The sequence below is a fragment of the Netta rufina genome (genome assembly GCF_964035555.1).
Source record: "Netta rufina genome assembly, chromosome: 9".
NCBI classification, from domain to species: domain Eukaryota; kingdom Metazoa; phylum Chordata; class Aves; order Anseriformes; family Anatidae; genus Netta; species Netta rufina.
The window spans coordinates 11,964,290-11,974,291 of record NC_140132.1 but is presented as its reverse complement, the minus strand read 5'-3'; the positions used below and the strand labels follow the sequence as shown (position 1 = coordinate 11,974,291).

Sequence of the window (10,002 nt, the reverse complement as noted above, 5' to 3'; positions counted from 1 at the left end):
AGCAGCAGTGGGTGCTGGAGGGGACACGCTCTGCTAGCAGTGGGGTTGGTGACCCTGGGGGACACCAGGGAGGGGGCTGTTAGCCCCGTGAAGCAAGGAAGCCTCTCCTTGAGGGTTGTAGCTGAACACGCAGCTCAGTTGAGCAGGGCATGGTGCTCACTGCTGTGGTAGGAGCCCGTCACCTCCAGGCATCTGACCCGGAGTTTCTGACCCTCTTGCCTCTGTCCCCACAGGAGAGCCGCTGCTGAGATGGAGGCCCTGCTGCCCGGTCTCTCCCTGCTTCTGGTCCTGCTGGCAGCGGGATGGGGAAATGGGGTGGGTGCAGCCTGGGCGATGTCTCCTGGTGGCTGCAAGCACGTAAGTCCTCACTCTCACAGTCGTTGCCCTTCTGATCTCCCAATCCTGCCCTACAAACCCCAGGCACCTCCAGACCTGCCCTCCCAGATACTGGCCTAGCCCTGGAGCTAAGGCTTGGACTGGGATGCCGAAGCTCTGTCTGTGGAGCCACCACCTCCATCCCCACTTTGCTCCCCAAAACTCTCATCCCCCCATCTCCTCCTTCTCAAAGAGGTGTCGCATTTCTGCTTCTTGCTTTAGGTGCAGAGCACTGCAGACTGCACTGGGAGGTGGCTGAGCTCTGTCCCAGGAAATCTTCAAGGTGATATTGAAGAGCTGTTGCTCAATGACAACACTATCCGGGTCCTGGGCCATGCTTCTCTGCTCCCGTACCCCCAGCTGAAGCATCTCAGCTTGTCCAAGAACCGGCTGAAGCTCATCGAGCCTGGCACCTTCCTGGGCAGCCAAGGCCTCCACGTGCTCTCCTTGGCAGACAACCTCCTCTTCACCAACTACTCGCAGACAGCAGCTGCTCTTTCTGCTTTGCCAGCCTTGCGGACACTTGATCTATCTGGAAACTGCCTCACTGAGGACATGTTATCAGTTTTGCTCCTGAATCTGCCGTCCTTGGAGTCCTTGTCAGTGGCCAGGAATGCTATCATGAGGCTGGACTCGTCTGTCTTCACCAACTTGACGCAGCTTTTGGAGCTGAACCTGGAGAAGAACTACATCTTTGAGATTGACCAAGCTTTTGAAGGGCTGCAGAAGCTGCAGAGGCTCAACATAGCTTATAACTACATGCCATGCGTAGTGGACTTCGGCCTGACCCAGCTCAAGGTGCTCAATGTCAGCCACAACATTATCGAGTGGTTTCTGGCCTTTGAAAGTGACGATCTCTTTGAACTGGAGGTGCTGGACCTGTCCCACAACCGGCTCCTGTTTTTCCCTGTGCTGCCCCGGCAGAGTAAGCTGCACTCCTTGCTGCTGAAGGACAATGAGATGACCTTCTATCAGCGTCTCCCCAACGGCACTTCCCTCGCAGATGTCACCGTGCAGTTCCTGATCATTGACGGCAACTCCACCAACATCACCACGGTCAACCTCTGGGACGAGGTCTGCTACAGCAACCTCTCCTCCCTGCGCCTCCTGGACATGAGCCAGAACCAGTTCTGGTACCTGCCGGAGGGTTTCCTGGCCAAGATGCCCTCCCTGACCCACCTGAAGCTCAACCAGAACTGCCTGGAGACGTTCCAGCTGTCAGAGGAGGACCCCTTGGCCACGCTGACGGACCTTGACCTGAGCCAGAACCAGCTGGTGGAGCTGCAGGTGGGTGCTGGGGCCACCCTGCCCAGCCTGCAGCTCTTCAACCTCAGCACCAACAGGCTGCGGGTGCTCCCCGCTGAAGTCTTCACCTACACCAGGAAGATCACTACAGTTGACCTCAGCCGCAACCGGCTTGACCTGTGTCCCCAGCCGGCTCTTGCAAGCGAGGTGGAGAGTCCTCCCTGCGTGGACATCAGGGGAATCGAGACCTTGAACCGCCTCTACTTGGCTGGCTGCGGTTTGCAGGGACTGGCTGGCCAGCCCTTCCGAGGGACATCGCTGACACACCTGGACCTCTCTGACAACCAGCAGGCCCTGTCCGGGGACCCGGGGTGGCTTCAAGACCTTGCTGCCACACTACGGGTTTTGTCCCTCCGCAACACCAGCCTCTCCTCCGCTGTGGTGGACTTCTCCACCCTGCAGAGCCTCGCGGCCTTGGACTTGTCAGGGAACTCACTGAGCGCACTCCCCGCGTCGCTGAGCGCCGTCAAGCTGCGCAGCCTCGACCTCCGGGACAACTGCCTCCCGGCTCTGCCCGCGGACGTGGCACGGACGCCCCTGGCGAGGAGCCTGCAGGAGCTCTACCTCAGCCGCAACCCCTACAACTGCTGCACGCTGGGCTGGTGGGAGTCCCTGCAGCGCGTGGAGCAGCTGCGCGTCCCCGACGGGCGCGAGCTGACCTGCAGCTACGACTCCAGGACGCTGAGCGCCTGGGCGCTGCCCGAGACTGTCCTGCGGGCCTGCCGCTGGAAGGTGGCCAACATGGCCCTCCTCTACCTGGTGCTCGCCCTGCCCACCTGCCTGACGCTCCTGGTGGCCTTCGCTGTGGTCTTCCTCATGCTCAAGCAGAAGCTGCTAAAAATGTTGAAGAGCCGGTGCGGGGCATCCAGCCCTTACTGATGGGTGGGGATGAGGAGGAGAAAGGGCCAGTGGCACTCGGGATGGTGAGCGTAGGCGAGACCTCGGCCATGAGACGGAGTGGCTGAGAAGCAGCCTTTTGGTGCTGCTGCTCTGGGCACGTCCTTGCCCCAGGTCACCCAGCAGGGAAGTGTTTTCCTCCATACAGGGTGGTTTCTTTTATTTATTCACCCTGCCACAGCTGCCCTCCACGTGTGCCCATAGGACGTGCCCAGGGGCCAATGCACCACCCTGGCACGTGGCTGCATGGTGCTGGCACTGCTGAAGCCTCTGGTCGACTCCTGGTGTGAGCTGTGAAACCCCAAAGCCGCCTTGGTGCTTGGGAACTTCCATGGTGAACATTTTGCATTTGTGGGTTCTGGAGGGCGAGGGTTGAAATCTCTGTGTAGAAGGTGAAAGAAGTAAGAGCGAGAGCTCTGGCTTGCTGGATTTGTCACTGAAACTTCAGCCTGGATGTCTCTGCGGGATATATCACTAAGAAAAAAAGGATTGAAACAGTGATGGTGCCCCGAGCAGAACAGTCCCCATCCCCATCCCCACCCCACGCTGCCCTGGTTGTGGCACTGCTGCTGGCAGTGCCCAGTATGGCAGTGAGACGAGGCGGTGTCAGTGGGGTATTTTGGTGCATTGCTGCTTGGATCCTGTCTAAAAGAGCCCCTTGGAAAGAACCTCAAGTTGCAACAATGCAAAATATTGACCAAAAGACACGAGAATAAATTATATTGATGGTACTGTTCTTATCATCTGTTTATCTTTCCTGGCCCCAGTCGTGGCATGCCCTGTGATAAATGGGGCAAGCAAAACCTGTGGGTGCAGAAACTCAAGCGTGGAGCCATGGGCAGGGATGCTGCAGGAGGGGAGCCAGCTTAATGCTGGAAAGACTCGGGAAAGACTGTCACATCTGCCTCAGCGCAGCCCAGGGCAGTTTTCTGGCCCTGTTTCAGACAGAAACAGCCAGAACCGAACCAGGTGCCAGCTGGGGAACCCCTCATGGCTGCATCCCCACGGCCTCCAGCCTTGGGGGATGGATGTGGATGTGGATGTGTGCTTCCACTGCAGCTGCTGCTGCTCCTTTTGGCAGGGTGCTGGGGGCATGGCCACGTGATGGGGTGGCAACTGGGTGGCCACTGCTGCTCGATGTGTGCATACAGCACGGGTGATTGGGAGCAGTGTGTGTGGGTTGGCCAAGGGGAAGCAGCAGAATCAGCGATGGGAGTGGTGGGCGCCTTCACCTCAACTGCAGCAAGGCTTTCGGCGCTGCCTCCACGTCTGTGTTCCCACCGCCGAGCGAGGATGTTGTGCTCTGGGTGGGTAAAATCAGTTGGGTGAGCACGGAGGTAGCTGGGATTTGGTGATATTCATGTGAAAAGCTGGTGAAGGAATGGGGTTTTAACAAATAGGCAGTGAGAGGTGCCGGTGTCACTCAAGATGCAAACCTCGGAGTGGAAGCACAATGTCCATGCAGCCTTACTGAATGTAAATGAGCTTGCTGCGGGAGGTGTGTGAGAAAAAGAGATTTAATGATGAGCAAACGTAGAGCCTGATTAACAAAGAAAAGTATCTTGACCCACCAAGGCAGTGAAACAAAATGTCACACCAGCGTGCCTCCAGGCCAGACTCTGCAGCCGGGTTCTTGCATCATCACGGGTATTTTTGCTGGCCCAGCCCGTCGCACCCCTGGAGGAAACTCCAAGGCACTACTGACGAGGCTGAGACGTCATTTCGCTCTGCTGCTCTAACCAGACAGGATCATATCTTATTTTTTTTTCTTTAGAGGAAAGCAAGGGAAGTTGTTTCAACAGGGGCAGGCACCCCAGTAGCACTGAGATAATGCACCCCGGCTGCCTGCCCCCTCCAACAGTGGCCTCTGCCGAACTAATGCCACGGCGTTACCCAAATCTTCCAGGCAGGAGTTTTGCAGTGAGAACAGGTGAGACGTAACACCATGCTTTAATATTTCTGTGATGCCCCGTGCCACCTGTGTGCCTTGGGACGGGGGCAGACGTTTCACCCCGTGTGCTGTGGCAGCCCTCCTGCCCAGCTCGGAGGCTGTGGCGCATCCGCAGTGCCCTGGGAGTGATGCTTGGGATCTTCCCGAGGAGCAAACCGAAGCTGCTGGGGTTTCTCTGCAGCAAGGAGCCGCTTGCCCTGTGGCCACAGAGGAGATCATTGTCTCTGCTACACCAGTGGCATGCAGTCAGAGAGCTGAGTTGAAAACTGAAAAAAAAAAACACCAAACACGTGGAGCCTTATCTGATGTGCAACAGGGGCTGCTGCTCGGCACAGCCACCATCTTATCGCCGCGCTCAGGAGGAAGGCGGCTGTAGTACGATGCTCTGCGGACTAAACCACGCTGAATGACGCTCCTGCCCCTGTGTTGTTTAAAAAGCTCCTGATCCAGCTGGCGGCATGAAGCTGGGGCAGTTCGAGGGCGCAGGGTGGGAGGAGATCTCCTCCCTGTGGGGAAAGCCACGGTTGGATGGGGCAGGGGCTGGCTGAGATGGGAAGCCTCACATGGGGATTTTCCTGGACGCTAATTGCCCTGAAAGCTAATTGCAGAGCTGTACATCATCCTGCTGGGAGATCTGGCTGACCTTGGTCGCCTCCCACTTCCTACCAGCACGATGCCGCAGATCGAGCGGTTCCTGGCGAGAATCCCTCAGCCACTGCTTAGTGCTCAGCTTGGGCAAAGCTCGACTGTGCTGTGATTGTGGAAGCATTGAGCAAGATATTTTCTCTCGCAGCGTCATTTTTTTTTTAGTTATTACTTTTTTTTTTTTTTGTCAAAACCCATCTGCAAGTTTTACTAAGCTTCTCCAGACCTGGGCATAATATACTGTTACGGCAAGAGGCTGGAGGCTGTTGGAGAGCAAAAAGCAAGCAGCACTCGGCATCCTTCCCCCAGGGCGCAATAAATCACCTGTGGAACCCACTGCTCTCTGGAGGGAAGGAGATGCCCGCGTCCTCCTGCTTTATGTGGCTTGCTCCATCCCACGAGCCATCCCAGTGAGGCCCTGTGCCCGCTGAGCCACTTCCAGATCCGATGGCGTCAGCTGGCAGCAGAAGCATGGGGCTTTTTGAGCTGCCAGACCTTTGCATTCAGGCTGGGGCAAGCTGGGCTTGTTCCTCCTCTTGCATCATCACCAAGAGAATAGTCACTTTGCAGGCTGCACTGATTAATGGTTGCCGTAATCGCTAGCCTCTGCAGCTTTGCTCGCATGTGGTTGATTTGGGGTTCTCTGGCTGAATTTGCTGCTGCAGGAGAGCAAGGGCTCCTGCTCTGGCTCTGTGGGGGCTTTCTGGAGCAAACAGAAGTGTTAAAAGCCTTGGCTTTACCACTGGAGTCCCAGGAGCTGCGCAGGAAGAGGCTCTACCGGAGGGGTGCCTTGGACAAGTCAGCAGACAGGGAATGATGACTAACGATGAGGTAAGGAGCCAGGAGAAGGTTTGTGCAATGCTTGGGAAACCACGGCTGGCACCGCGAGCGCCTATGAGCAATGCAAGTATCAACCAGGGCCCAGGCTGCTTCTCAGCTGGTAGGACAGAAGTCGGTTTGCTCTCCTCTCCAGCTGCTTGCCTGCAGCAGGACGCCTGGTGTGCAGAAGTGGGCTTGCTGAAGGCAAGATTTATCGCAGACCTGACTCTATCATTTCAGCGTCTATCATTTCATCATTTTCTAAAGAATCCTAAACCTAATTCTCACATGAGAGCATGTCTTGAAGAGTACAAACCAGGGAGGTAGGCAACAGGACTAGAACTTCAGTTGGATAGTTAAAATATTTATTTATTCACAGAGAGAAACTTTTCAGTGATCACCAAAATGCTACTTGGAGGAGTTTTTGCTGTAGTTTTGCTTACTTGCCCCATCAGTTTCTTCCCTGGTACTATTTAGAGTATGCTGGGAACCGTAGTCTGATGAGGCAATGGTGGTAAAATTTTTGTTTTACTCTAACAGCACCCCTAGACTCTATAACTTTCTACCACACTACTTTTTTTCAAATAGCGTAAGCACACTTTCCTAGAACTGAGCATTTACTGAAAGAGCATCATCTCTGGCAGCGTAAGGAAGGAAAAGGCCTCACTTCATCAGTTTGAAATCACCGCCTTTTCAGAGTACTTTCAAGAACAACTTATTTTCTAAATATACCATTTCTTAAAAATAAGGATTTTTATTTGTGTAATCCGAAGCTGCAAATTTAAGCACTGCTTAGGGAACGTGAGAGCAATATGCTCATTGCAGTGGTGATTTATCCAGCAAATAGCCGAGTACACATTTCACATTACAAGTAGCAATAAATACCATATGCATACAATAAAGCTTTAACGTTGCTTCCACGATATAAATATTTAAGACTTCATTTTCAAATGAAGCTGAGCAGAAATCACAGCAAGGCAAGCTGGTGAGGTTCTCAGCCAAAGCGGACTGAAATGTAAACACATGAAAGAGAAATAATTTTAAATTATTGTAGGCACTCACACATAGGAAAAGATTAAAAACACCCAACAAGTTCAGCTGTCCCATTTCCATTTCTTAAAGTTTATTTAAACCTGAAATCGCTGTAATACCTTAGGCCTCCTATCTTCCACGGCCGATCTAATTCAGTTCATCAACTAGATGAACTGAAAAGGATGCAGCATAGCAAGTAGGATGACACCGTTCTCTCTGCTAGGCATATGGGATTTGTCCCTGCCCACCTAGGTCATCTTTGTCTGGAATCAGACTTCTTCCCCTGACTCGACATCCCAGCCGCAGGACTCCAGCTGCTCATCCTGTGGAAACTCAACCTCCACATCGTAGATAAAATCTGGGTCATCCTTCTTCTTCCTGTTCTTCTCGAAGAGCTCATCCATGATGCTCTTCCTTTTGGCTAGCTCCTTGTCATCCAGTTTGTTCATATCCTCTTCCGGGTCGATGGTCTCTTCCCGCTGAACCTTTTCCAGGCTCTCAGCCAGACTCTCTCCTCTCAGATGACCTTTCAGCAAGCTGTGCAGCTTCTCTAGCTGACGTAGCGAGACTCCTTCTAGGTAAGCCTTGTGCCGAGGGTTATTCTTCAGCTGCTCTGCAGCTATGCTGCAGTCTGAAGAGAAAACCACCCTGAAGAATTACAGGGACAAGCAAATTTCCTCATACAAAGAGATCCCCCACTCCCAAGCCCTCACAAGTGAGACCTCCAGGTTTAGCAGAGCCACTGCTTGGGTTAAGATGCTGACCTGGGCTTCCCAGGAGAGGGAGCATTACCCAAAACCTGCTGTGCACTCCCTGCCTGCTGGTGCAAAGCTACCCAGCAGTGACTAAAAATGGTATTACTGACCAGCTGCTCCTCCTCTGGGTGTGGAGGGGACTGAGGGCATGCTGCAAGCAAACACACCACACCTGAGAACTTGGAGAAATTCCTGACAGGCATGATGCGCTGGCGAGTCTTTTCCTTGTCCTTTTCTTCATAGATCAGGATAATGGATGGAGGCTTAAAGCGAATGCCGCACTTCTTCGCAACGCAAGCCATTGCAGTTCTTGCTGACAGCTGAAGCGTGCTTGATTTTATTGGAAGAGTCTTCAGCAACTTCAGCGCTCACTGAAAAACAGGAACAAAGGGAAAGAAAGCATGAGTGGCTCTTGGTCGTTGTCTTTTATCAGGATTAGTGACCCACATGCAGTAACAATGTGCACCACAGTGCAAGTCTCCCTAACTCTGGGAGGACTTGAACACATCCTTATGTGCAATTTGAGCTGGGCATGGGGAGCAGAATGACTCTCGAGGGTTCATTTACACCTTTGTCACCTCTTGGCTTTTGAATCTGGATTACGTATCACACACAAGTTAAATTCTTAGTCCACAGCTAAGTAAAGAACTGCACAGTCAAATGATACCTAAAGCACATTTCATAAGGTAAGGGAGAAGCCTGCACGCATACAGTTGGCATATCTAATGTGGGAATTCCTTTTCAAAAAAACAAAACAAACAAACAAAAAAAAACATAAGAAAGGCACCAAGTCTGTTTTTTTGTAAAGGTTTCTTATGGTTTCAGAGTGATCTCAGTACAGCAGCATATCTATGACTAACAATGGATGGGATAAGGAGAGAGGAGATTCAAAATGAAGAACAACTATGATTAGATTCCTTTTTAGGCATCAATGAAAATATGACATTGCTTTTAAAGAGAAATGACATCCACCTGTTTAGTCATTTTCAAGCTAAAGTAGACCACCAAGGAAACTGAGAAGTTAAGAGTGACAAGCAGAAATGCTTTGGACGTAGGGCGTTAGAGTTGGTAGAGTTTAAGCTATATAATGATCATGAAGGCCAATGATTTATTAAGGTTTGAAAATACTGAGCTGTTGTGTGGGGAGGAACAGGGAACTTTTGCCACACACAACAGGTGGAGAAGGAGGTGGATGGGGTGGAAGAGCTGATTGACTCGCTAAATCTATAGCTGTATTCATATAGGTGGCAAGGCCAGGCTGTATGCCCTAGAAATTCATTTTTTATGAACTAAGGACTGTGAAATGAATGACTGTGAAATTAATGAATAAGGACTGTGAAAACCTCGACTATCTCAGCACATAGGTCAGCTACGAAGTGAACGAGGTTAGAAAGCTCATCCATAATTATCCTTCTTGCTCTTCTCTGAAGCATTTTGTCTGGCAGCTGGGGAGAGGAACGTTAACCTGGCTAACAGTGACAGCTGCTCTTTTTCTGCCTGATATTTGTCCACACACAACATGCTCGAGACCTCCTCGGTGTCAGCTTCTCCTTTAGCTCTGACGCCGCTCCTTCAGGTTGGATGGCATATGAGAGGAGACCGAAAGATCCGGGAACGCTGCTGCAGATCCTCCGTCCCAGCTCAGCGCTCTGGATGCACGCATTGCTTTCCTTTGGGTTTCAAGTAAGTAAATTTGTGCTGAATGTCCAGGTTATCTCTGACTGTGCCACAGCCTGCAGGAAGGCAAAGCATAGAATTACGAAAACCAAAATTAAGAATATGTGATGGCTCCAAATCAAGAAAAAGTAGTAATCTTTAAAAGTTATGTTGAAGCTGAGGTGGCGGAATTCTTCTTTGTTAAAAACACATAGGAAAGAGTTCAAATTCGCAGTAATATTCCTCAATACTGAAAATTAACAACAGTGGCTCTCCTTTAAAGCAAAAATAGCTCAAAATAATAATAATAATAAAGCAGAATTCAGTTAAGAGTCCCTTTTGGTAACTTAAAACGAGAAGCGACGCCTCCAACGGCCGAAATCCCTCTGTAGAGTGCAAGCAGCATCACGGCAGGGACATCCCTGGGGGAGAACGACAACGGGAGCAGAAGCCGCGGGGGGCGGTGAGCAGGGACAGGGCATCCCCTGCCTCCACGGACCGCGGCAGCGCTCCCGGTGCCCGTAGGAAGCCCGGCGAGCGCTGGACCGGTGCCGGTGCCGGTGCTCA

At 52.1% G+C, this 10,002-nt stretch overlaps 2 protein-coding genes across 3 annotated transcripts; one reads left to right on the top strand and one right to left on the bottom strand.

Annotated features, from left to right (window-relative positions):
• Window positions 1-237: 237 nt before the first annotated feature.
• NRROS (negative regulator of reactive oxygen species) lies at window positions 238-2,559 on the top strand (the record flags this gene model as incomplete). The annotated part of the gene is made up of 2 exons (XM_084292366.1): window positions 238-357; window positions 598-2,559. The coding sequence occupies exons 1-2, from the start codon at window positions 250-252 to the stop codon at window positions 2,557-2,559; spliced, it is 2,070 nt and encodes a 689-aa protein (XP_084148492.1). The 5' UTR covers window positions 238-249.
• A 3,794-nt stretch (window positions 2,560-6,353) lies between these two features.
• On the bottom strand, window positions 6,354-9,990 carry CEP19 (centrosomal protein 19). Of its 2 annotated transcripts, none has more exons than XM_084292364.1 (3): window positions 9,245-9,990; window positions 7,952-8,150; window positions 6,354-7,655 (listed from the first exon to the last, which is right to left on the bottom strand). In XM_084292364.1, the coding sequence occupies exons 2-3, from the start codon at window positions 8,079-8,081 to the stop codon at window positions 7,294-7,296; spliced, it is 492 nt and encodes a 163-aa protein (XP_084148490.1). In that variant the 5' UTR covers window positions 8,082-8,150; window positions 9,245-9,990; the 3' UTR covers window positions 6,354-7,293. The 2 variants fall into 2 exon arrangements, with proteins under 2 accessions (XP_084148490.1, XP_084148489.1); XM_084292363.1 differs by having other exon boundaries at window positions 9,310-9,990.
• Between the last annotated feature and the right edge of the window lie 12 nt (window positions 9,991-10,002).

Excerpts from the sequence above, each read along its gene's own strand:
- CEP19 (XM_084292364.1), bottom strand. The coding sequence starts at position 8,081 with ATGGCTTGCGTTGCGAAGAAGTGCGGCATTCGCTTTAAGCCTCCATCC. Across the intron at positions 7,656-7,951 it reads GAATTTCTCCAAGTTCTCAG|ACTGCAGCATAGCTGCAGAG; the intron begins GTGTGGTGTGTT and ends TTTTCTCTTCAG.